This window comes from Galeopterus variegatus, unplaced genomic scaffold (genome assembly GCF_000696425.1).
Source record: "Galeopterus variegatus unplaced genomic scaffold, G_variegatus-3.0.2 Scaffold3414, whole genome shotgun sequence".
Classification (NCBI taxonomy): domain Eukaryota; kingdom Metazoa; phylum Chordata; class Mammalia; order Dermoptera; family Cynocephalidae; genus Galeopterus; species Galeopterus variegatus.
The window spans coordinates 38,255-64,825 of NW_007729525.1; the positions used below are offsets into that span (position 1 = coordinate 38,255).

The following is a 26,571-nucleotide window of genomic DNA, read 5'->3' on the forward strand; positions in this document are numbered from 1 at the left end:
CCCGCTGCCGCCTCCATTGCCGCGCGGGGGCGGGGTGGGGGACGCGCGGCGGGCTCCGGACAGCGGCCCCCGCGTGGGACGCGTGCGTTTCGGGCTTCGGGCCGTCCAGGGCTCCGGCCTTAGGCAGGTCGAGGCTGGGGCCATCGCGAGTGCGGGTCGGCTGCGATGGAGCGGGGGCGGGCGTGGGAGGCGGCGAACCGGAGCCCCCAAACACCTGAGCAACAACTCCCACACCCAGACCCCACCCTATCTTCTCGGGCACCTTCAGACCCTTCCCCAGGTCTGAGGGGGTCTAGGTGGTGGGAGGGGACTGGTATGAATGGAATTGGTGTTGCCTCCTGCTGGGAGACTCCGCCCGGAGTGGCCGCCGCCATCGCTGACGCCCACGGGCACGTCCCTTCCCGGGACCTTTTTCTGGTCTGCCGGATAAAGACGTGTTGGGGCGCGCGGGAGGCGCTGCTGCTGTATAAAGTGGGGACACTGGGCCGTTTTCAGGAGTAAAGGAGCCAATGTCTGGGTGCAGAGCAGAGGCCAGCCCTCCTGGGTGCCGGGCGTGACCAGGGCCGGAGGCAGGCGGAGCGTGCAGCGTAGAGGAGCAGTCGGGCCCGCAGCCTCGTGCGGCTTCGGCCCCTAAGGGTGCAGCGGCCGCCTTGCTGGTACGTCCTCATTCCGGTTCTAATGGCAGGTTTTCCCCAGGCCCGTATGGAACCAGGAAGAGTACAAATAACACAGGGATTGGTTCAGCTCAGGCTCTGGGCAGGCATTTTGGGAGCACCTTGAACAGTTCCCTGCTTGGGCCTCACCACTGTTCATTGACTTCTGGTTCCCAGTATTGGGGGGAAGGACCTCTGGGCCCCCCAGTGGGAGAGGTCTAAAGGGAGGTGGGTTCAGATTGGGAGTGGGCTGGGGCTTTGTCTTCCTCCTCCAGCCCAGGCCCACACCTGGAGGGCAGGGTGGGAGCACGGCGGCGTCTGGACGTTTGCCCCTGCAGAACTATTTATGCCGGGAGCAGGGGAGGCAGGACCAGTGGCTGAGGTGGGCTTGATCCTGGGTGCCTGTGTTAAATGGCAGGACTCCACTCCTCAGTTTTCCTGTAACTGCCCTCTCTACTTGCTAATGAACTTTGTGAACTCGTTGGAGTCCTCTGAAGGAAAACTCCTGTTTTGTGTTCCTGTGTTTTCACAGGCATCTTCTCTTTGTTGCAAAGGATAATGATTTTTCTTTTGGGTAGTGATATAAAGGGTCTTAACATTTTTTTTTTTGAATAAGTACATTTAAGTTTAAAAATGAGTTGATTTGGGCTGGCCCGTGGCTCACTTGGGAGAGTGAGGTGCTGATAACACCAGGGCCCCGGGTTCGGATCCCATATAGGGATGGCCGGTTGCTCACTGGGTGAGTGTGGTGCTGACAACACCAAGTCAAGGGTTAAGATCCCCTTACCGGTCATCTTTTTTAAAAAAAAAAGTGAGTTGATTTAAGGGAAAATATTAAAATGATTAAACCGGTAAAAATGAAGGAGATGGCCTATCAGTGACTAAGTTGGGGAAACTCTTCTGAGTCTCCACACTCAGTAGTTTTGGAAGAGCAGCGATGAGGGAAACCCAGGAGACAGGCCTCTGTCCTGATGCCTTGGGAGTGCAGGGCCTTTGTCAGAAATGGGACTTAGAGTGCAGCCTTATAACATGAAGGTCAAGGGTTCAGATCCTGTACTGGCCAGCTGCCAAAAAAAAAGGAGGGGAAAAAGGAACGGAAGAAGAAATGGGACTGTGGGGTGCGGGCAGGGGAGAGCCTGATGTCCCAGCACCAGGATGTTTTTATCCTGACCCTCACTGTAGCCTCTCCATCCCCAAATTTCTCCCTTTGAAACAGGGGCAGCAATTGCCTGGCTCTCTTCCCATTTTCCGCCGCTCTCTGTGCCCTTGCAATAATTAATTCATCTGGGCCTGCCTGCAACCCAAACTCCCTCCAGGCTCTTCTAGGCACGTGAGCTCTGCCTGTCACCCCAGGGTTCAGCTCCCAGTTCTTGAGGACAGTAGCTCTGGCCCCCACCCAGGAGGGAAGATGGAGCCCAGTGGGCACAGTCCTGCTTTCCCTCCACATCTCAGGCTGTAGGCCTTTCCTTCTTTGTTCTTTTTGCTTCACAGTGAAAATGCCCTTTTGTGTTGTGATTACTTGCCAGCCCTCCACCCACTTTGTTTTCCTGGAGATTTTCTCGGACAGTTCTTGGAGGTTGCTGTTTTTTCCATCCTTAACCTGTGATCCAGGGACCCAGAATTGGGGAGGTCCAGGAGCTGGGATGAGAAAAAAAATCCCATCTTTATTTTCACTAACCTCTAACTGAAACTTGGTTTGGTATGTCCTTCAATTATGAATGGAGGCAGCAAAATCCAGTAGAATTAGCTGTACCTGTGACTGTCATGACAGAAGTCACAGGAATTTTCACATATTGCACTATAGCTATTGCAGACACCTCAAAATCGCTGTTACACTCAAAGTAGTAACTTCATATTTCTGGTACTTATTATTCCTGCATCTAGATCTTATAACTTAATGAGTAAATAAAGAATCACAGGTATTTCTGTATCACAAATGTGTTTTTATATTTTGACATTTGCATTTCAATACCAGTGTTGTTGGATTTTTTTTGGTAATGCAGTGCATTTCAAAACATGATTCAAAGCAAGAGTCCTTTGTCTTCTGCAGGTGTGTCCCTGGCTCAGTAGAAGTTTGGAAGCCCTGCCTAAAGCCTCACCTCATTCCACTGCTAGCCGTTTTGTTAGATGTCTCCTTTCCTTATTCATTTATAACAAATGTTCTGTGTATCCACTGTGTGCCAAACACTTGAGTTACTAGCCATGTAGACACATGCATGCACTGACATCGGCCTGGTCACTGTTCTCCCAGAGTCCTGCCCACAGTCACCTCACTCACTGCTGAAAAGGTGAGGTCTATGGGGCTGAGAAAGCTTATAATGGGGGGAATTACTGTGTTTGGAAGGGCAGAGTCACTTGGAAGTGAGGTCAGCAGTAAGACCTCGGGAGAGGAGGAATGGCCTCACTTGGGCAGCCAAGATTGATCAGCATATGCAAATTCCCCCGCCCCCCACCACCAGGGGCCAGCGAGGGTAGAGCTCAGTGAGGGTACCTGGGGCAGACGAGGGCAGAGCAGAGCACACAGGACTTTGAACACCTTGGCAGGGATTTGGATTTTTACCCTGGGTGCTGTGCAGGTCTGAAGCAGGAAGAAGACTGGGGGCTGGGGTGGTTTTTGCATTTTGAAATGATCATTTGGGCAGGGGCGGAGGGGAACTGGAGAGAATAAGAGAGGAGGAAGGGAGACCAGTGAGGAGGGGCTGTTGTAAGTGAAGGTGTCCAGAATATACCATTGTGGCATAAAAGTTATTTTGAGCTGAAGGCATTTGAGAATAGGCTTTTTACATGAACTGCTTTATCTGCTTAAAAGCAGAGTCTCCAAAAGAACTCAGTTGTCATAAATCCCTTCCCTGGGAGCAAGCAGGGAAAGATTGACTCTTATCATCAGACCCAAACAGATATTGTCACAAAACTATCATATTATCTTTCCTAAAGTTCATTTGTTTTCCCATAAGTGCCCTTGCCCTCCTTCCCTTCTCCTATTAAGTTGTCATATGAGCCACCAAATTCTAATGGCTTTTAAATAAAAATTATCGGAGGCCATTGATTTGGACTAAGCTCCTGCACTACACCTCAACAGACCAGACTAAAAATCAAAATGGAGGGGCTGCCCATTAGCTCATTTGGTTGGTTTAGAGTGCCACGTTATAACACCAAGGTCAAGGGTTTGGATCCCCGTACAGGCCAGCCACCAAAAACAAAACAAAACAAAACAAAATCAAAATCGAGTCAACCCAGCTGAAGTTCCACATCACCAAATTCAAACTAAATTGTCTCGCAATTTGAGAAATCAGGAGAGAGAGAACAGCCAATTTCCCAAACAGGCCAGTTTAAATCTTCAGTGATAATTGAAGGAATGATAATGAAGTTCCCTCTGCTTTAATACTCACACAAAAAGGCTAGTCTGAAGTAATCTGACGTTAACTCATCATTATTTTTCTATTCTTCTGTCTCCCTCTCCCCATTTTACATGGAAAGTAGCTTTGAAATGACGAATCCACTTTTTGTTCATTTTATTTCTGCTTTCTTCAGGCCTTTTTCTGTCTATAAAGTCAATCTCTTTTGCTCAGTTCAATGGAACAGTTATTATATTTTATGGAATGAAGTGTTGCCTGATTCTAGAATCACAATAAAGCTAACTGAGGTCTTTAAACTAAATTTGTTGTGATTTTGTCCTTTGATACAGCCTAATATGTGAATAAAACTCTGTCTTTTCTAGGGCTGGCCCATGGTTCACTTGGGAGAGCGTGGTGCTGATAGCACCAAGGCCACGGGGTTAAGATCCCCTTACCAGTCATCTTTTTTTTTTTTTTTCCTTTTTGTCTTTTTTCGTGACCGGCAACGGATCGCAACCCTCAGTGTCGCGCCTGTACCGGGACCGGCAACGGGATCGCAACCCTCGGTGTCGCACCCGCACCTTGCTCAGCCAGTGAGCGGCCGGTCTGTATGTGGGATCCGAACCCTCGGCGGGAGCGCCGCCGCGCTCCCAAGCGGTGCACTGTAGCAGTGCGCCACCGGGCCGGCCCTTACCAGTCATCTTAAAAAAAAAAAATCTGTCTTTTCTCTTGCTAATCTGTCTTTTGTCATTTTAATTCACAGGCCCCCACAAACCTAATACAGAAGAAAAGTTTTCCTCCCTGACATCAGCATCTAGGAGAAAGGTCTGGAATGGGGCGGGTGGGGAGGTTGGAGACAAAGAGAAGTAGATGGATTCAGGTTACAAGAATAAAACTATCTGAATGTTGCAAGCTTCCCTGGCAAAGGCATTGAGAAATAAATAAATGCTGTGCATGTAGGTGCTACATAGCTCTTCTGTCCGAGGTCTTTGTGTTACAGAATTAGGCTCTTAGGGCTGGCCCGTGGCTCACTCGGGAGAGTGCGGTGCTGATAACACCAAGGCCCTGGGTTCGGATCCCATCTAGGGATGGCCGGTTAGCTCACTGGGTGAGCGTGGTGCTGACAACACCAAGTCAAGGGTTAAGATCCCCTTACCGGTCATCTTTAAAAAAAAAAAAAAAAAAAGGCTCTTAGGTCCCAAAGTCATAGAAATGAACAAGGCACCCAGCAATAAAGCAAGCAACACTTTATTAATAGAGGAGATACACTTGTGCATAAGAGGGGTGGCTACAGAGAAGCTAGCCCCTAAGGGGAGCTGTTTAGGGTCCCTTACAGGGGAAGGGTTAAGGGGTGCACCCTTTTCTGCTGGGTGTGTTGTTCATTTCTATGACTTTGGGACACAAGAGCCTAATTTGGTAACATTTGGTCAGAACTAATCACGTGGCCTCACCTCAAGAGAGTGGGTGAGTTTATACATATAAAATATTCAGAATGTTGGGCCGGCCCGGTGGCGCACTGGATAAGTGCACCGCTTGGGAAGTGCGGCGGCGCTCCCACCCGAGGGTTCGGATCCCACATGCAGACCAGTTCCCGCTCACTGGCTGAGCGAGGCGCGGGAGCAACACCGAGGGTTGCGATCCCGTTGCCGGTCCCCGGTCCGGTACGGGGGCAACACTGAGGGTTGCGATCCGTTGCCGGACACGGAAAAAGACAAAAGACAAAAAAAAAAAAAAAATATTCAGAATGTTTCCTGGCATGAAAGATATGCTACATGAGTGTTAAATTATAACTTATTATTGCAATCAACAGGAACCACTGGTGGTTTGAGGGAGAAGGCATGGTCACAACTGACTCCCAGGTTTTTGGACCTTATTGTGGTGACCATCACTGCCATAAGGAACGCTGGAGCAGGCATGGGATATAGGAAGGTCAGTGCTCTTGGATGCAATTGACCAAAACTAAGATCAACTGATTTAAGCCTTCTCATGATTCAGCATTAGGTCTCCTGTGATCCAGAAGCTCAGGGGCTGAGATCAGGCTTTGATCTCCTCAGTGTGGGCAGGCTCTGGCAGGCTCCTGCTTCCTGGTGGCGTGAGTGGGCATTTCATCAGCCAGCTTGGGTCACATGTCCATCTCTAACCCAGGGAGCTACAATGCTCTGGTTGACCAAGCTTGAGACATGTGCCTACCTCACCCTACCCCCCCCAGTGGTAGGTCGAAAGGGGATGCTGTTTTACTGCCAGCGATTATCCAAGGATGACCCTGTATGGCTCACGCTGCAGAGTGTCAGGGTTACAGGATATGGGGCACTCTCACAATATCCATGCATCCCACAAACTTTACCCTAACCCTCATGCCAGGTGCAGGGAGGCAGGCAAAGCAAAGGGACGGTTCCCAACTCATGTTGGCTGAAGATGCCACTCAGGGACTTCAAGGAGCTGGGTGGGAAGAGGGGGGAACAGAGCTGGTGGTAGCAGGGCAGGCGTGCATGGAAGCTTTGATAACAGGAAAGGGTTAGATTCTAAAAGTCTGATAACTTTTCCGGAAGTCTTTCAGTGGGGGTAGGTTGGGCAGGGAGAGGACTGGTGCTCCTGCTGCTGCCCCTCCATGTGACCCCAGACTCCTGACCTACTCCAGATAGCTTGGAGCACCCTGTCATTGCCCCGTCTGGGACTGGCGCTCCCTGGAGCGGGCCACACTGACCTCTCTCCCGCCTCCTTCCAGAACTGGACTCCCGGGCCGGCCCGTGGCTCACTCGGGAGAGTGCGGTGCTGGTAACACCAAGGCCGCGGGTTCGGATCCTATATAGGGATCGCGGGTTTGCTCACTGGCTGAGCGTGGTGCTGACAGAACTGGACTCCCGGGCCGGCCCGTGGCTCACTCGGGAGAGTGCGGTGCTGGTAACACCAAGGCCGCGGGTTCGGATCCTATATAGGGATGGCGGGTTTGCTCACTGGCTGAGCGTGGTGCTGACAGAACTGGACTCCCGCACTCTTCTCCCGCGCCTTCTCTTCCCCCCTTCTTGAGTGCTTTTCTCTTGAACCAGACCCAGGCACCTACGAGGGTCTCCGGCCTCAGGTGGGTCCAGGGTTCCCGAACCCATCCGAGGTCGCCACGCAGTCTTCTCACAGAGCACCTCTCTTCTTGGCTCCTCCTTTGTCTTTCCAGGACCTTCCGCAGTCAGGTTGGCTCTCTGCTTCGGGGGGCTCCAGCAGTGCGCCCTGGGGGTAGTTATCGGCCATGGGTGACGGAGGAAGGGAAAGGCTGGTGAGGGTAAGGGGCCATCAAATCCTAGTCATGGCCGTCTTCCGAGTCCCTCTCTCTGCGGCTACGGGTGCACCCCGGACAATGAGACAGAGACAGGTGCCACTTAATGAACAGCCTTGGGGGGCGCCCAGACTGGTGGCTCCGGTCAGACCTCTTCCGACCAGCGGATCTGAAGCACAGCGCCAGGTCGGCTCTCCTGTCGCTGCCGGGAGAGTGAAGCGCCAGCCAGCGTTCTCAGTTGGGCAAGGAGCCCCGCCCAGCGCTGGGGGCCTAAGGAAACGCTTGAGGACAGGGCTGGGTGGCAGATGCGCTCGGGGTGGGGTGGGGTGGGGTGGGGACTGAGCGGGGCCCAGCTTTCCCGCAGGCGGCCCGCGGCCCCCTCTTCGGTGACCCTCCAGCACGCGGCCTGAGCCCCGGCCGCTTCCGCCCCCTGCACGTTTCTTTGGCGTTTCTTTTGGCTAGGCGCGGTCCCAGCTGGAGAGTGCTCCCCCGCCGCCCCTCGGACTTAGTTTCTGATCTCCAGCGCCGGGCTTTCTGATATATATTTACAGACGCGGCCCGAAGTTAGACTAAGGGTCTGCCTCCCCTTTCCCCGTTTGGAGTTGGTGACAGCGGTCCCCACGGTCCGCATTGCGTGGCAATGTCCCGCGCGGCTGGTGCCCCACTCAATGTCCCCTAGCGTTCAGGCATCCCACCCCCGCCCCAAGAAGGACTATGAGAATTTATTTGGAGAAATGCTCCCAGCCCAGCGGCCCTCTTTCTTTTTAGTGCAGGCAGCCAAACCCCAGAAGGGCTGCTCTGGACTTCCAGAGCAGAAGGGCTGGAGCGGCCCGGTTCTCCCACTCCCCAATAACTTCACCGAATTCTCCAATCATGTCTCTGGATGACTTAAGCTCCTTTTAGAAAGATCTTTCCAAACCCTTGTGGGCGTGCCCCCTGTTCCTGCTCCATGGCTCCCCAAAACTGCTTGCCAGGGCTGTAGGCTTCTGCAAGAAAGGCTAAAACAATGCGATGGTCGATACCTGGGGATCCAAGGCCTGGGGATTTCCCCCTAGAGGATGGTTGGGGAATGCTCCACCAAGGAAGTGGCATTTAGAGTGGGAGGTTGCCATGCAGGGCGGTGGGAAAGGGTTCCAAGCAGGGAAAAGAGCCAGGAAAATGATTAGGAGCAGAGTGCGAGAGAGTCGCTTCAGTGAAGAAGGCCTGGAGGCCACCCTACCCACAAACCCCCACCCCTACAGAGAAACTCATCCCTTGGGCCTAGGCCTGGGGAGGACCTTGTCCCTTGTGATCCTCAATCTCTTTAAGGATAGCCCACAACAGCTCAGCCCGAATCCTGCTGTGGCCTTATCTCTGGCTGCCCCAGTGCCCACCTGGACTTCAGAAAACCATTGCCAAGGGAGGTGATTATTTGGGAAGGGGAAGGGGGTACTGGTGTGGTTACAACACACCAGATGGCAATAAACAAAATCAGAGGTTCTGTGGCCACCCCTGCTTGCCTCCCAGAAACTCTTGACTCAGGTCTCTTCTTTGCTCCCCACTTTTTCACCTCAACCCCTGTGTAGTCTCCTCCCTGACCTACCACCCTCCCCTAAGCTTACACCCCCAAAGGAAGCTAAACAACAACTAGCACACCTATGGGGCACCACCTGGTGGGAACAACTCATCATCCACTCCAGCCCCATTTCAAAGATGAGGAAACTGAGATGGCGAAGACAGCAGGGGCTGGTCAGTAGATAGTGGGTCTCCTGACTCAGGCGCCAAGCTTTCTCTAAATACCCACACTATGCTCTGGAGGCTGGGAAGGGGGCCAGTGGACACAGGGGAGATGGGGGCGGCCCTGCAACCCAGGAAGGGGAAGGACGTCAGATGTCAGAAGGGGTACATGGTCTGGTTGGCTCTGGTAGCCCTGGCCTCTTCGGGCTCTTCTTGTTCCTGGTCTCTGGGATCTCCAAGCTTTGTGATAAGAGGTCACTGAAATGGGTGGGAGCGCGTGCTGAGGATCCCCCTGTTATGACAGGCAGTCATGGGACGCTGACTCACTGCCGGCCAGATCACCTGACTGCAGGCGCAGGCAGCAGGCAGCAAGGGCCCTGCCAGGGGGTTCCCAGGCCTCTGCCTTGTTTACCTCCCTGGCCGGCTGTGGCTGCGGGTGGGGGTGGGGGGGGGGCGGGCAGGGCTGCTCTCAGAAGCACGGCCTGCTGGGAAGGGCTGGAACCAGGGGCAGGGGGTCTCCCGGTGAGCTGCCTAGGGCCCCCTTCCTGCCACCCCTTTCTCCCTGAGCCTCTCCACCCCAACCCAAGAACCCTCCACGGTCCCAAATGGCAAGAAAGCAAAGAAGTTTCTAGTGGAGGCCTATGGTTCTGCAGCTTGTTTGGAATTGTGGGGGCTGGAGGGGCCCTTGAGATCTTCCTGAAAGCAGCATTCCCCAGAGCTAGAGGGCTTTCCTTACACCCCATCCACTCAGATGGCGTCTGAAGCTGTGGCTGGGGCAGGAAGACAGTGGGCCTGCAAGCGCTCAGGCTGCTGAGTCATGCTCGGCCAGCACCTGTTGGCAGGCTGCAGCCTCTGCCCAGCACGCCCCCTCCCTGTCCTCTGACTTTGTCTGTAGGTCCAGCAAACTGAGGGTCACTTTCCCAGACTCACAGCTGGATGCAGGGAGAGGTCTGAGAGGGGATAATCCTCTCTGAAACATGGCCCACTCTGGAGCCCCAGCTGTGCCACCAAAGGCGAATCACCATTACCTGACTAGTTACAACTCAACCAACCTTCCCTGGTCTCTGGATTTCCCACCCCTGGAGGTTTCCTGCTCTGCAAACCCTACCCTGAAAGTCTGATCCATAGAACCCTGCATAGGAGGCTTCACAGGGTGACATCCTTCCTGTCCACCTCCTTCCCCCAGGCCTTGTCAACAAGTCACTTTTGTGTTTCTTGGTTCCTAGCTGGAGAGCTGTTGGTCTGATCTCTTTCCCTCCCCATGAGACCAAGAGGCCTGGGACCCCACAGGCCCTTGGGCACCACCTGCTGAATTAAACCCTGTGCTGACTGGTGGGTTGTCTGGGTGTTCGCGAGGAGTCTCTTGGGCTGCAGTGAACAGTTGGTGAACCACTGAGGCTCTCCAGCAGAGTGGGGTGGAGGACTCACCGGCCCTGCCCCCTGTGCTCTTCCAGCACTCTCAACCCCACCCCTATTACACTCGGAGCTTCTCTGGTGCTCAGGCCAGAGTTGGGGGTCTGTCACTCAACCCAGTTAGGGGCCGTCGTAGAGTTTGCTGTGGGCAGTGGAGTGGGCTGCCACCTGGGAGGTCTAGCCTGGCAGGATTGAGACAGCATCCCAGGAGCCAGCTTGTTCTGGCTACCGTTTCTCACTGAGCGACCTAGGCGCCTCCTGGTATCGAGCTACTGTGTGTCCCCTTCCCCCCTAAGCTGGGCATCCCCGGGGGGCCTGGCGACTACACTGCTGAGTCACGGCCAGGCCCATGCCTGCGAGGGGCCTGGGGGGGGGACCCCTGCCTATCCCTTCCCCGGGCCGGAGCCCAGACCCAGAAGTCGGAGTGCCGGGGCTGGTCTCTTGGAGTTCCCGGTGCACTGGGGGCAGAGAGCAGAGGAGTCTGCAACGAGGGGGCCCGAGAGACCCTGTGAGGGCGGCAGCGGGGAGTGGGAAAGCGGGGACGGGGCCCCAGCAGGGCGGCTCGCGCGCGGCGGCCCCGAAAGCGGCGGAGGGAACGGGAGCGAGCAGGCCCCGCCCCAGGAGGCGGGACGGGGCGGGGATTCCCGCGCTCTACAAAAGCCGCGCGCCCCGCAGCCGCCGCTGCTCCGCGCCGCTCCTGCTCCCGGCCCGCAGTGATGGCGTCGCTCACCGTGAAGGCCTACCTCCTGGGCAAGGAGGACTCGGCGCGCGAGATCCGCCGCTTCAGCTTCTGCTTCAGCCTCGAGCCCGAGGCGGAAGCCGAGGCCGCGGCCGGCCCAGGGCCCTGCGAGCGGCTGCTGAACCGGGTGGCCGCCCTGTTCCCCGCGCTGCGGCCCGGCGGCTTCCATGCGCACTACCGTGGTGAGAGGGCCTCCCGCGGCCGCCCTACCGGGCGGGATGGCTGCCCCCTTACTTCCCGTCGATGCCCGGTGGGCCGTGGTGGGGGGGACTGCACTGACCACTCACAGGGTGGGCGGCGGCCTGCGCGGGTCCCCAGTTCGGCCTCAGGTGCCAGCCTGGTAACCAGGAGTGGAGACCAAGGCCCGGCCCTTCTGAAGCCAGGGGCGCTCAGGCTCTGCCGGCGAGGCTCTGAGGCCTGGGGGCGTAAGGTACCACCCTTCCCCCCGCCATGATGTTGCAGATCTTGGCAAGGACGGGCTGGCCGAGGGGACAGGGTTATTAGCCGGGCACTCAGGTTACACTGCTGCGCCAGGTGGTGGGTTCAGATATAGCCCCGGAAGGGCCGGGAAGGGAGAGGAGTGACGGGGGTAAACAAGTGCGGGGGTGCAAGGGACTCAGGGCAGTGAGGCCTGGCCTGCCAGGCCTGGGAGGAGGTCAGGAGAGGTCAGGGACAGATCGCAGAACGCCCAAGGCCAGGCTGAGTACGGATGTTATCCCATTGGCAGTAGAGAGAGGGACAAGATCAAAATGTTCTTTAGAAGTGTTAGTGGGGGGACCCAGGAACTAGCTTAGTTCCTTGCTGCGCAGTGTGACCACTGGTGGCTGGGGGTGGAGTTACGGGAGGTGGTGGTAGGGAGGGAGGGAGGCAGGCGGCAAAGGCCCGCCCCTGGGAGTGACTGGGAGGGGGCAGTGCTGGGACCTCCCTCAGGGGTGCTGCCTGCGTGAGAGGCCCGCTCCTGTACTTTAAGAGAATTTTTTTTGTGATAACTCGATTGAGTTATAACCCACAAACCGTTACTATTTATTCATTTAAAGTGTACAATTCAATGGTTTTAGCATATTCTTAGGTTTGTTAAACCATCATAATCAATTTAGAACCTCTTTTTGTTTGTGGCTGGCCGGCAGTGGGATCCGAACCCTTGACTTTGGTGTTATAACACTGCCTCTTACCAACTGAGCCAAAGGGCCAGCCAATTTAGAATCTTTTTTGTTTGTTTGTTTTTTGTTTTTTGGTGGCTGGCCAGTACAGGGATCCAAACCCTTGACCTTGGTGTTATAGCATCATGCTCTAACCAACTGAGCTAACTGGCCAGCCCCTAGAACCTTTTTAATCACCTTATAAACTTCATATCTTTTATCTGTCATCCCCACCACCACCACCATTCTCCCATCCACTCCACCCCAACCACTAATCTACTTTCTGTATCTATTCATTTCCCTATTCTGGGCATTTCATATAAATGGAATCATGCAGTGTAGACTTGTAACTGGTTTCTTTCACTTAGCACAATGCTTTCAAGATTAATCTATGTTATACTTCGTTTCCTGTGGCTGAATAACATTCAGACATGTGGATATACCACATTTTGTTTTTCTGTTCATCAGTCAATAGACATTTGGTTTGTTTGCACCTTTTGGCACTGCCCTGTTCTTATGTTAGATGTTTCCTTCTGGTGATCACAGGCCTGGTGCAGCTTCCTGAGGAATGGTGTGGTTTGGCCTGCATGGTGGTGCTTTAAAACTATTTGAGCTAACATAAAACTAGAGACCATGTACAAATACTTTTTTTTTTTAACCTTTGGTAGGGGAGGAAGTAGCCAGGTGGGTTTATCTCCTTTACTCCTAAATTGTAAGAAGCCCAAAGCCTTTGGAGGGCTGGGCTCAGGAGCAGGTCACAGGTGGGGATCTCCCACAGTTGAAAATGGACCTGGGCCTGGTCAGATGTGGACTGAGGTGGCACCTATCTGAAGCGGCAGCTGACCCTGAGGTTGATCTACAGGCGGCCAGCTATTGCTGCTGCCCCTGTATGCACTTGCTCTCTACCTCGTGGTGGCAGAGTGCATTGGTAGTCTCTCCTCTCGCCCCTGCTTCCCCCTGACTCAAACAGGTGGGCTGCAGTTTCTAGCCCTGAAGGTGCCCCTTTAGTATCGGTTTCAGTGCATTTCAGCAGCTTGTGTCCAGCAGAGACTTCCTGGGTGCTCATATGCTGTCTTTTAAACAATCCAGATGAGGATGGGGACTTGGTTGCCTTTTCCAGTGATGAGGAACTGACAATGGCCATGTCCTACGTAAAGGACGACATCTTCCGGATCTACATTAAAGGTAAAGGGCTGCTCTGGGGTGCTGCCTGAAGCCAGGTGCTCCCTGCTGAGTGAAAACGGGCCTTGACTTTCTTCTAAAGAAGGGGTCAGGAATCTGAGGGCTCTTGAATACAGGAATATAATCAAAGCTGTGTCTGGCCTGAGAAAGCAGAGTCCATGTTCATCCTAGGGAGCGGGCTCTGATGCTGTGCAGCTGGGAGCAGCTTTGGGGGTTTGGTGAGGAACAAGGCCAGAGGTTTGTGACACGGCTCTCTGCTGCTTCTCTGCGGCCTGGGCCACACCTGTGGATATCAGGCGCAGGGACTGGGAACCTCCTAGCAGGTTTTCAGGTTGCTGTGTTGCTGTCACCCAAGCCACTGAATTCCCTGTGGACTTGATGCTGGAGAGTACGGCCAGGGGCCTTGCTTACTGTGACAGCCCTGCAGTGATGATGGAGGGGGAGGACTTCAAAGGGCCGCACCCTAAGGCTCTTTCTACCCTCTCTGCAGAGAAGAAGGAGTGCCGGAGGGACCACCGCCCCCCATGTGCTCAGGAGCTGCCCCGCAATATGGTGCACCCCAATGTCATCTGCGATGGGTGCAATGGGCCTGTGGTGGGAACCCGCTACAAGTGCAGCGTCTGTCCGGACTATGACCTGTGTGGCGCCTGCGAGGGGAAGGGCATGCACAGGGAACACAGCAAGCTGGTGTTCCCCAGCCCCTTTGGGCACCTCTCGGAAGTGAGTAGGCCCTGTATGCAGGCCTAGGCTGGGTGTGGGGTGGGGCGGGAGGAACCCCTGCCCCTCACTGCCCTGCTCCTCTGCTTATTCATCCCTCAGGGCTTCTCTCACGGCCGCTGGCTCCGGAAGCTGAAACACGGGCATTTTAGGTGGCCTGGCTGGGAGATGGGCCCACCAGGGAACTGGAGCCCGCGTCCTCCTCGAGCGGGGGATGCCCGCCCCAGCCCCCCAGCGGAATCAGGTGAGGCTCTGAACTGGCTGCTGAATGGCTGGAGGGTGCTGGACAGCCCGTGTGTGCTGTGGAAGGGCTGGCAGAGCTGCAGGACCTTAGTCAGACTTTCCCCGTGTCCTGAATTCTTGCTGCCACTTCACAGCCATCCCTGTCATTTAATCCTCACAAGAAGTCTACAGAGCGCATGGAGTATATCTCCATTTCACAAATGGGGAAACTGAGGTGCCTAAGTGCTAGAGGCCACTAGTTCACACACTCAGCCCTTCCTGCTTCACTGGGCCACCCTCCTGAGGTGCCACTGAGGTACAGGCAGGGGGCCCTCTCGGTCCCTGGATCTCTATGATGTGCTCGGTTCTCTTCTGTGGTAGATGTCAGGAATGTCAGGAAAGTCAGAGCCAAAGTTGCTCAGTGTTTTTAAAACATAGTCACAAAGTTAAAAACTTACCTGTAGCTTTGCATTCTAGATTTTTGGATTCTGGTTTTATTCTGTTTTTATTAACCTTATTGTGTCCTATGATTCACCTCATCCTTCGGGACAAAGGTGAGGAGAATATTTGATTTTGAGTAAATAATGTATCTAGGAGAAAAAAACAGAACAATTACTGGGCTGGCCGGTTAGCTCAGTTGGGTAGAGCATGGTGCTGATAACACCAAGGTTCAGGGATCAATCCCTGTACTGGCCAGCAGCCAAAACAAAAAAACAAAAAAAAAATATCTAGGAGGACCTGGTCACTATTTATACACTGTGTGCACTGAGCCCCTGTGGAGTTACTGAGTATCAGTGTCACAGATGAAAGGACAGTAATACTGGAGGATGGGAGGACCAGGATGTGGCCCATGGGGGGAAAAGGGAGCTGCAGAATGGAAGGGGAAAATAGGAAGCACCAAGTGTGTGTTGCTGGGATGAGGATTCTGGGATGGAGATAACCTGGGATGATAGGAACCTTGGCATTAGGGTGGTAGGACTATGATGTTTATCAAGGGTATTGAATTAAAGATCTCTTTATTTTTGTTTGTAAAAATCAAAGCTGGTCCATCGGAGGATCCCAGTGTGAATTTCCTAAAGAACGTAGGGGAGAGTGTGGCAGCTGCTCTCAGCCCTCTGGGTAAGTGAGCTTCCTCATCCGTCCTATGAGATCAGGCCAGTGCACTGGTAACTCAGTGTGTACATGGCCTTTCTGCAACTTTGACTTGGGATACTGCAGAGGAATAGGTAACTGATGTGCCCTTGAGACTGATTGTGTTGCCTCAAATCAACCTTTGCCACGTGCTAGGCCACAGGCAATTCAAGGTTGAATTCCCTGACAAATTGTTGAGCTTTCCACATGGAATGAGGTGGAATCAGCCGGCATTTGGTTGGGATAATCCCCATAGGGAGGATGACCAGGCTCTGGTTGGAGGGTGGCCCATCAACTTCTGACTGTTTGTCCTCCTTTCAAGGAACAAGACATCTTCCCCTAAGCTGAGCCTTGGGATTTGGACTTGAAGACTTGGGTAGTAGTTAGTTGAGATGCCATTTATCTTTTCCTCCTTTTTGTTTGCAACCCTCAAATCTTTCCTGGGTGCTTTTTGTGTGCTGGGCCCACGCAAGTGCTGAGGACAAGGGAGCAGTGGAGGCAGGTGCCTCAGGGTGGAGTAGGCCTGCTGGGGTGGGTGAGCCACAGTGTTCAGAATGGTGTGGCCTGACCCAGGCCAGACTCTGAGGTATACCCCCTGTGGCTTTAGAAAGCACCTACTCTGTCCATGGGTCTGGAGGTGGGTGTTGCAGGGCTAGGCTTATGGCATGAGAATCAGCTAATGAAGGTGATTTCTGGTTCAAGATTCTGATGGATCCACGATAGCAGACTAGAAACGAGAGCTAATCTTTGCAGCTGTAGTGGATGAAAGTGTCCACCCAGCCTGTCCAAAGGTTGTGTCCAATGTCTGAAAGTATGCTGATAAGGAGGGGTGTCCAACACCTGCCCGCCACCGCATCCTGTAGTTACAAGGTGTGACTGCCATCTGCCCCTGCCTGAGGCCATTTCTGCTCATGTTCCCCTGCCCCAGGATACACCTTTGAAGCAGCAGTGACATCTTGGCATTGCTGCTAAATTAAACAGCTCAGACCATATGTGGCTTCTGGATTGGAGTTGGAGGCTCTTGAGAGAATGAGAAAAAAGAGTTTATATTAATGCTTTCCAAGGGTGAAATAGTGGAGCAGTGATCAGATTGTAATCAGGAGATAAGCTGTGCCTGAACCCTGTAGACATGGTAAAATTTCCTGAAGTTGAATTGTGAGGTATGTTCATCCAACTGACAGGCTATAGGGGGCCGTGGACAGCTTCTCTGGAAGGATGAGTAAATGAACAGCAGTTCTCAAGTCTGGCTGAGCATCAGAATCACCAGCAGAGGGTTTGGGGGGTATATTATTAGTGTATGGAAATTTTATTAAAATTTATTATTTTAAAGAACAAAGTCTCTTACTATAAGAACAAATGAGACATCCTGGGAAGTCAAAAACCAAGTCTAGGGTGCAGGTGGAAACTTTAAAATGGCACAGATTCCATCTCCTGGGTCCTGGTGAGTGGGTCCTGGTGGAGCCTGGGATCGCTAGGTTTTGGAGGCCTCCCAGGTGACTCTGGGTCCCACCTGCTGTCTATCCTAAGACCCCTCTGTGCTTACAGAGTATCTCAGAACTGACCTGGATTCCCTACCTGGCACATACGAAAAAAATTGTGGAAGTGTGCTCAGAGGTCTTTGGGAGTAGGATAAAGGCCTTTTCAGGTTTTTAAAGTGGATGGAATTGCTTTCTGCTAACTAGGGAGGAGCCAGAAGCTCTACAAAACAAGGAAAGTTTTAGTAAAACGTGACTTTGAGTGGTTTCAGTTGATGAGAGCCATTCGAGGAATGGCTTAAACTCTGTTGTTGAAGTTAGCGGGTATTTTCCTTTTTTTTTCTTCATGAGGTACTGACAGCAGGATGACTTACAGGTTAAGGTATAGAAGGGACTGTTTTCAGAGGGGAACGAGTCAACAGCCTCTCAGCGGGCAGTGTGTGCAGAGTCAGTGGCTTTCAAGTAAAGAGCCGAGGCCTTTTTGGGTAGTGCTGTGAGAGCCAGCTGAATGAGTCCACCTCTGAGGCCCAGGACTTGCTCGCCCGGCGTCATGTTAGTGACATCTAGAATATAAGGCACAGGATCTAGGACTTCCTTGTCATAGGATCTTTGATAAACACACACACATAGAGGCTTTGGGGCCAGCAGGTCATAGACCATTGTATAGTCCTATAAACCCTGAAATCTCAGGGTTTAATTATTGAGTTGGAGAAACTCTAATTCTGTATTCTCTCTGATCTCATTTACAGAAGAGTCACATCATTCACCCATTTAAAAAAGAATGAGAAAATATGGGTGTTCATTGTACTATTCTTTCAACTTTTCTTTTGCTTAAGCCTTTAAGCCTTTTTTTTTTTCTTAAAGTGATCCCTAAGGGGATCTTAACCCTTGACTTGGTGTTGTCAGCACCACGCTCACCCAGTGAGCAAACCGGCCATCCCTATATGGGATCTGAATCCGTGGCCTTGGTGTTATCAGCACCGCACTCTCCCGAGTGAGCCACAGGCCGGCCCCTTGAGCTTTTTTTAATAATAAATTTTATTGCTATAATTGAGGTTTACAACATGTTATGGGATACATTTAGATAATAAAATCGTTACTACAGTGAAGGAGATTTACATATCTTATCATCTCACGTAGTTACTTTTTTTGTGTGACAAGAGCAACTAAAATCTAATTTAGCAAAAATCCCTAATACATCAGATCCCCATACCGGCCAGCCACACACAAAAAAACAAACCAACCCTATTACAATTTTATTAAGTTCTTATGTTGTACGTTAGCTCCCTAGACATGTTCATCTTGCATATCTGCTATTTTGTGTCCTTTGACCTACATCTCCCCATTTCCTCCCCCACCCCTGCCTGTGGTAACCACTGTTTCATTCTCTGTGTATTTGAGACCTTTTTATTATATTTCACATATAAGTGAACTCATGCAATATTTTTCTTTCTGTGTCTGGCTTATTTCACCCAGGATAATGTTCTTTAGGTCCATCTATGTTGTGGCAAATGCCAGGATATCCTTTTTTAAGGCTGAATAATATTCCATTGTGTATATATACCGTGTTTTCTTTTCTTTTCTTTTTTTTTTTTTTTTAAAAAGATGACCGGTAAGGGGATCTTAACCCTTGACTTGGTGCTGTCAGCACCACGCTCACCCAGTGAGCTAACCGGCCATCCCTACATGGGATCCGAACCCGTGGCCTTGGTGTTATCAGCACCACACTCTCCCGAGTGAGCCACGGGCCGGCCCTTTTCTTTGTATTTTTAACCTTCCTCTTCCACCACATTTTCTTTATCCATTCATTTGTTGATGGACATTTAGGTTGTTTCCATATCTTGGCTATTGTGAATAATGCAGCAAAGAACATGGGAGTGTAGCTTTGAATCTTTTTATAATGAAAAGTTGGAAGGGAAAAAGGAGAAAAAAATTTAAATATTGCAGATGGAGGCACTTGTAGTTAAGCCCGCTTTTATCTTGGTTCCCTCCTCAGACTCTACTAAAATAATAGTAGAGGGCTTAATCAAAAAGATATGGGCAAAGAAAAAGGGAAAGAAAGTAATAGAGGATAAGACAGAAAGATGTCCTCAGGTTTTGGAAGATAGGAAATGGATGAGGGGGTGGTAACATCAGAAACCCACGTGGCTGCACAGGGAATACTGGTGAGAAGCAAGACTGTCTGCTCAGGTTCCCGGAAAAGTGAGAGGTGAGACTGACAAGGGCCAGGGAACTGGGGATGGCTTGAAACCCTCTGGGAAGGATCACTCAGATTCCAGGGCTCCATTCAGCCAGTAGACAGCCCCTTTCACTCCTTACAGGTTAAGGAGACCTGATGATTAATTCCTGGTGCACCTGACCCAGGGATCTGATTCAGCTGTCAGACAGAGGGCAGGCCGAGGCACCTGCCTGGGACTGGGCATCATGAATGAGCAGTGGCCTGGCAGTCTGATTCCTTGGCCGGGCATGAGTAGGGAGTCCTTGTCAAGGGGAAGCTGAATGCTCCCAGGGAAGAGTCTTCTAGCTCCTGCCAGCTGGGCCCCCAGTTACCCCACAGATAGGAAGCTAATGATGGCCCTGGCTTCACAGAGAGGGCTTCCTGTCGACCTCTTAGTGCCTGGCTGGGATCAGCCAGCCATGGGTCAGCAGCCATTTGAGGAAAGCCTCTGCACGTGGGAAGAGAATGTTAATATCCTCAGTGAGATACAAAAGAGTATTGTATCCACCAAAAAGGGATGGAATACCATAAAAAGGGTAACAGGAAACAGAATAAGAAAGTTCTTGAAAATTAAAAGAAAAAAAAAAAAAGAAAAAGAAAACTTCAAAAGAAGGCTTAGATTCTAACATTGTCTCAAGGAAATATTCCAAAAGAAAAGCAGAGACAGTAAGAGAGAAAAGAAGAGAAAATTAGTAGGAAATCAATTCTAGAAGCCCAATATTAGATGAATAGGAAGTTCCAGAAAAAGAACCAAAATCTGAAACGAAGAAATTAACATAGAATACAAAGAAGGTTTCTTTGCACTAAGGACATTGACTTCTAGATTGAAAGGGTGTGCCTTGTAATACCAAGGTCAGAGGTTCTGATCCCTGTACAGGCCAGGCCCCCCCCCCCCCCCAGGCACTGTGGTCCAGATGCTTGACATTGGCTTTGCCACTGAACTTGCTGTGACCTCACTAAACCTCTGTAAGCCCTAATTCCTCACCTCTAAAACAAAACAACAGACTTGTGAGCATTAAACAGGATGATGCAGTTAAAATGTTTAGCCCATGGATTGGTACATGGTAAAGACTTAATAACTGTTATCATCATTTCGTATAACTTCGTATAATGTATGCTATACGAAGTTATTACGAAAAAAAAAACCCCAACCAACCAAACGGTAATTAAAGTAAAAAACTGCCTGCATAGATTGAAAGGGGCACTGAATGCCTAAGACAGTGACTGAGAAAGACCCTACACTGAAGCTTATTGTTGTCAAGTGTCAGAACGTTGGGGACAGATTCTCTATATTATGTAAAAGTGTGGGAATACAAAGAGCACAATGTGGGAAGCTAGAAGACAGTACACAACCAGTGACTTAAAAAGTCTGAGTTAAAATGGTTTTTCAACGTAGAATTCTATACCCAGCTAAAATGATCAGGTATGAGGGCAGAACAAAGGTCATTTTCTGGCATGTAAAGTCTTGATAATTATACCCCAGCTTGAACCAAATGAAGAAATAAACCCAGAATGAAGAACAGAGGTATTAGAAAAGAGGAGACCTGACACAGGAGAGGGAGAGGGGGTGGCCAGGATGAGAGAAAAGGCAGGCACAGTATTGGAGCTGCCCCTGCCCAGAGCTGCTAGTCCAGGCTGGAGCACACCCTGGTGTGCTCTCCAAGGAAAAATCCAGAACCAGTGGGGTAGCTGATAGACTTAACCTGTGTGGAAGACTGTAGACACTTAGTGGGAGAACAAGGGAAAATTTAGCAAATGGAAAAAGAGGGCATTGTCAATGGTAGAAAAAAACAAAAAAAACTATATAAGGAAATAATCAACTCCATTACTTGGCGCAGCAAAGAACAATATTTATATAGTGATACTGACATAAACACTGAATGTTGTTTCAACCGAAAATTGAGTTTTTGGAAGGAGAGAGGCAGGGAAGGTAAACACTGATCTAGAGAGAGAAAGAAACAGGCAAATTTGGTCAAGCAGGGACAGCGCGAGGTGAAGGAGCAGGATGGGCTGTGCTCTGCGGGAGGGAGGGAGAGTTCACTCTAAGCCTCCGAGAGTGGTTTGACTGAGCTGTGGGCCCAGCTCAGTTGTCCTTTAGGTTAATTTAAAAACTATCGCAGGTGACCTTCCCTCCATCCTGTGTGAGCATGCACCCATGGTGGGCAGGCTGGGCCTGTGCTGTCCAGCCTCATGGGCCTCACACTTGGCACGCACAGTCTTTCCACCTCCCCGAGCAGAATCCTAGTGTTTAAATGTGTGTCTTTGTCATGTCACAAGGCCCTGACATGTGAGCACGGTCCCTCAGTGGTATTTGGCTCCTCCCACCCCCATTCTGAGGGCCTGGTCCTGGCTGCCGCTGTTAAGCCCATTGTCCTGCGTGGTTCAGAAAAACAAGGTCTCTCTGTGTGGACTTTCTGGCTCAGAAGCTGACCTTGGATGTTAGCTGAGGTTAATGTTTCACTAAATTGGAGGATGGGAAAAGTCCAGTATGATTGACATGTCAGGAGAGTGTTTCTAGAAGCCAAGGAGATTTGGGGCCAGGATACTGGGAGAAGCAGTTCAGCTTTGGGACCCTGAAGATCCCAGGGGACCATCGATTTGCTCCTGACTCATGGGTTTGCATGTTGGTAGGCTCCATATGGCTGTGTGACTTTGGGGTTGAGTTCTGTAGCAGAGCCCAATGCCTGTGTCCGTAGACTCAGGGGACTGAATGAAAAAGTTTCGTGAGCCCGCAGTCCCCACATGCCTAGATCCTAACTGCAGGAATGCCCTCTGGAAGACTTTACAGCTTTCTGTTTCCTCCTTGGCCTCTAGGCATTGAAGTTGATATTGACGTGGAACATGGAGGGAAAAGAAGCCGCCTGACACCCATGTCTCCAGAGAGCTCTAGCACAGAAGAGAAGTGCAGCTCTCAGCCCAGCAGCTGCTCTTCTGAGCCCATCAAACTGGATGGGAACATGGAGGGCACGGAGCAGTCTCTGGCAGAGCAAATGAAGAAGATAGCCCTGGAGTCCGCAGGGCAGCCTGAGGCAAGCCTGTTCCCCTCCCACAAAGTGCCCCCGTGGCCAGCCGCGTGCTCTGCCCCAGCACTTATGCAGCCCAAGGGCCCTGTTCCTGCTGCAGAGGGGTGTCTGCATTAAGTTGTTCTGTAAACCTTCTGCTGAAACTTTGTTAAGAAAAATATACTTGATCTTTGCGAGTAGTTCACTCTCACCTGTAGCTCCTTGCCAGCCCTGCATGCTCACCGACACTCGCATACTCACACACACCCCAGCTCTTTTCCAGGATCCAGTGCTGTGGTCAGGCTTGGCCTGTGGCTCATGTCCCTTGTGTGCTCACAGTGAATTTTGTTCCAGGAACAGATGGAGTCTGATAACTGTTCAGGAGGAGATGATGACTGGACTCACTTATCTTCAAAAGAAGTGGACCCGTCTACAGGTGAACTCCAGTCTCTACAGATGCCAGAGTCTGAAGGGCCAAGCTCTCTGGACCCTTCCCAGGAAGGACCCACAGGACTGAAGGAAGCTGCCTTGTACCCCCATCTCCCACCAGGTAAGTGATTGCAAGAGGTTTTGTATGCCAGCCTTTCTCTTTCAGGGCATCCTGTCACCTTCCAATTTTAGCAACACAAACAGGATGGATGTTCTCTACGGTGAGGCTTGTGTACTGACATGAGAGAAAATTAGGAGTTGGTTTTGTCTTTTTATGTTATTGCTCTTACTGAACAATAGTAAGCTCAGCTAGTTTTAGTAATTTCTGGAACTTAACACCCAAACCAAGAATGCAGAAGGAAGATGTGATGTAGAAGGCAGCACTGGCTGTGGCACTGCCACATACTACTGAAAGTGGACTCACAGAGAGTGCTGACTTAAAGCAGGAGTCACAGGCAGGTTCCCTGTAGGAGCCAGAAAGCCAACATGGAGGTGGGGGGTGGGGGGCAGGCAGTAGGTTGGGCTGGGGACTCTGGCAACCCAGACAGCACACCCTTAATAAAAGAGGCAGCTTGGGCCGAGCCCGTGGCGCACTCGGGAGAGTGCGGCGCTGGGAGTGCAGCAGCGCTCCCGCCGCGGGTTCGGATCCTATATAGAGATGACCGGTGCGCTCACAGCGCTCACTGGCTGAGCGTGGTGCGGCCGGTCTCAAAAAGGACAAAAAAAAAAAAAAAAAAGAGGCAGCTGGTACCCAGCTCCGGTTCATTATTGTCATATGGCAATGATGTATAAAACAATATCCAAGTGACTAACTTGTCTGTGGGTTCACTTTGGATCTTGGGCTCCAGTATATAGCTTCTCTGCTTTAGAGCAGTGGGTAGCAAACTATGGCCTAGGGGCCAGGAATGATCTTTACATTTTTGAGAGAAAAGACATGACAGTGAGATGAAACTCAGATTTTAGTGTCATAAATCAAGTTTTATTGGAACACAACCATGCTCATTTGTTACGTATCATCCGGCTGCTTTCATGCTAAAGGGCAGAGTTGAGTAATTGAGACCGAGAAACTACTCTGCAAAGCAAACCTCAAATGTTTACTGTGGCCCTTTACAGAAAAAACTTGCCCACCGTCCCTTGGAGCGTCCCTGTGAGGGTTCAGGAAGTCCCATGGAAGGGGTGACCCTGCAGGCCCTGGGTACTTGCTGGCTGAGCGCAGGCTGCTGCTGTCCTGGGTCACATGGGCTCAGCAGCTCGCCTCATGGTGTCCATTACTGTTTTGGCAGAGGCTGACCCCCGGCTGATTGAGTCCCTCTCCCAGATGCTGTCCATGGGTTTCTCTGACGAAGGCGGCTGGCTCACCAGGCTCCTGCAGACCAAGAACTATGACATCGGGGCTGCTCTGGACACCATCCAGTACTCAAAGCACCCACCGTCCTTGTGACCATTTTTGCTCATCTATTCCACGTCCCTTTTTCATCTCATAATTGCGTTGAACTAGTGTAGAACAGCAGGACCTTTGTAAGAGCCTGTTTCTCTGCTTTCTTCTTCCAGAATCTGGGGGGCGGGGATGCATGAAGCCATTTAGGGCAGTAGAACAGGTGATGGGGTGGGGGCGGGTTCCAAGTGTGTTGATGTCTGAGAAACAAAACCCTCTTCCTGGTCCGGAGCGAGCCCTGCTGCCTCTGCTGGGGAGGAGGCTGCAGCACGCTTGTGCTCTCACCCCACCTAATGGCCATCTGCTTTTCCTTTTTAAAAAAAATGGCTACTAGTACGCTGAAATTGTTTATTTTCTGCTAGAAAACTGATATTCTGATTTTTCAATAGAGTTCGGCCAGCCTTTTGTCAGGGAGCCAGCAGAGGAGGCTGGGACAGCCTGCACTGTGGGAACGCTCCAGGGGATGGAGAGGGCTTGTAATGGGAAATGTCTGATGTTGGTTTTCACTGAATACTGCCTCCTTGTTTCATAATCACCAGCGTTCTCTCACTTCCAAATGTGTCAACTGCTTTTAAAATTAAAACCCTTTGTAGCCATCCAATTATCATATTTGTAAACGACCTATAATTAAATGGTATAAGCACTTTAATCAACAATGTCCTTACTGTGGGTTGCAAGGAGAGAAAGGATCTGTTTAACAGTAATGTTTACTGTTGGCTCTTGCTTGTTCTCACAAATCACACTCATTTAAAAGCCTCTTAGCGGGGTCGAGCCCGTGGCGCACTCGGGAGGGTGTGGCGCTCCCGCCGCGGGTTCGGATCCTATATAGGGATGACCGGTGAGCTCACCGCCTGAGCGAGGCGCGGCCGGTCTCAAAAAGGACAAAAAAAACCTCTTAGCGGAACCCTGTTTCTGGCAGCAGAAGACTGGTGGGCGGTGCTTATGGGACAAGTCTATCTGACACTAGTCTCAGTTCACAGATCATCATCAAAGTCCTCCCCAGCTGTAAAGAGATGACATAGTTGCATGGGTGGGGGCTTCTGTGCCACTTGGACCAAAGACCCACCCTCTGCCCAAGGAGGCCCTGTGCCCCGTGACTGCTTGGGGGTCTTGCTGCAGGACCTCTCGGACCTGAGTGTGGGAGTGTGTGTGTGGCCTGAGGAAGCTGAACGGTGGCAGTGGGCCTGCTGGGGTGGCCTACCCTTGGGGTCTGGGCCCTGGGGGGTCCCTTGCTGAGCCTGTGCTGGACTGGCTGGTGTGGGGCTCCTCTGCAGTGGTCTGGGTAACTCTGTGTCCACATGTGAGCTGTTTCCAGGTGATGAGAGAAATCGTGCCCATTTAGAATATGTGGCCTTAACCTGCCGAGCAGGACTTGGTAGTTTCCTCCAAGGAACACTAAGCTCCCCGGTGTTGCAGTCTGCAGAGTTCTCCTGGAGGCAGTGGCTGCTGCCTTGTTTCACCTTCCTGGTCAGGCCAGCATAGCCCTGAAAGAGAATCCAAGAAGGTGGCCTGTCACATCTTGGCCTCTACTTGGTGCTTTACGCTCATGTCCTCGTTGCCGGCTAGGGATGTACTTTAATTTTGAGGATTAGCAAAGTGAATAAGTGCCTTCCATCCCTCACCCCAAAATGCCCCACTAATCCACGACCATGCTTTCCAAAAGAGAAGACATTCTCATGTCATCAGGTGATCTACCTCCTGGGGACCTGAGAGTCATGTGCCTGAAGAGATGCAGGCAGGAAGGGCCCTAGAGATCATCTAGAAAGGGATGGAGGCAGAATCCATTCTCCCTTGTACTTTAAGAAGGTCTGGTGTTAAGAAGATGTTGGTGGTGATGTATGGATCCCTCTTTCCTCATGTGGTCTTCTCTACTGAGCCAGCTCAGGATCTGTCCATCCCTGTGCCTCTGTCCCCTGACACTTCGCCATTCCTGCACACATCTCTGCACACCACATTCGTCAAACTGCCGTGTGACTCCGCTGTGGTTTCTACTTGCCCCTTGGCTGACATCTGCAGGAGCTATAGGGCATGACTCTCAGAATGGGAACCTCTGGAGGATCAGATAACTTATTTAATTAGAATTTATTAAATGTATTTTATCTACTACCTATTGTGCTGGTCATTTCCACGTGCCTTATCTGTTTTAATCTTCACAACTTCCTTCTAAAGTAGGTATTGCCATCTGATTCTTCAGATATAGAAAACCTCAGGCTCACTGAGGTGATGTGACTTGTCCAAGGCTTGTAAATGTCAGAACTGGGATTTGAACCAAGGCCTTCCAACTCTGGGTCCAGTGAATTCTGAGGCAACCATAGCTGTGTCAGCAAGGGCTTTATGACCTAAACTACCCTGGCACATGCTAGAGGAACTATCCAGCCGTCTTGGGGAAAGAAAAAGAAGGGACGACAGACCTTAGTGCTCAGACTGTTGCTAACTCTGGCTGGCACCTTCCCCATGTGTCCTTCTGTCCCACAGAGAAGGCAAGTCTCTGATCCTC

At 51.4% G+C, this 26,571-nt stretch overlaps 2 protein-coding genes and 1 pseudogene across 2 annotated transcripts in view; 1 reads left to right on the forward strand and 2 right to left on the reverse strand.

The window, feature by feature from the left end:
• Window positions 1-668, reverse strand: part of MGAT4B (mannosyl (alpha-1,3-)-glycoprotein beta-1,4-N-acetylglucosaminyltransferase, isozyme B) — a 12,156-nt gene extending 11,488 nt beyond the window's left edge. Inside the window, exon 1 of the mRNA XM_008584983.1 lies at window positions 559-668. Within this exon, the coding sequence (XP_008583205.1) occupies window positions 559-668 (110 nt within the window). The remainder of the gene's footprint in view (window positions 1-558) is intronic.
• Window positions 669-11,016: 10,348 nt separating this feature from the next.
• Window positions 11,017-24,723, forward strand: SQSTM1 (sequestosome 1). Its single transcript, XM_008584974.1, has 8 exons — window positions 11,017-11,306; window positions 13,353-13,448; window positions 13,936-14,165; window positions 14,265-14,406; window positions 15,426-15,503; window positions 22,023-22,237; window positions 22,565-22,760; window positions 23,923-24,723. Exons 1-8 carry the CDS (start codon window positions 11,102-11,104, stop codon window positions 24,078-24,080), a joined length of 1,320 nt encoding a protein of 439 aa, XP_008583196.1. The 5' UTR covers window positions 11,017-11,101; the 3' UTR covers window positions 24,081-24,723.
• Window positions 24,393-26,530, reverse strand: LOC103600673 (annotated as a pseudogene).
• Between the last annotated feature and the right edge of the window lie 41 nt (window positions 26,531-26,571).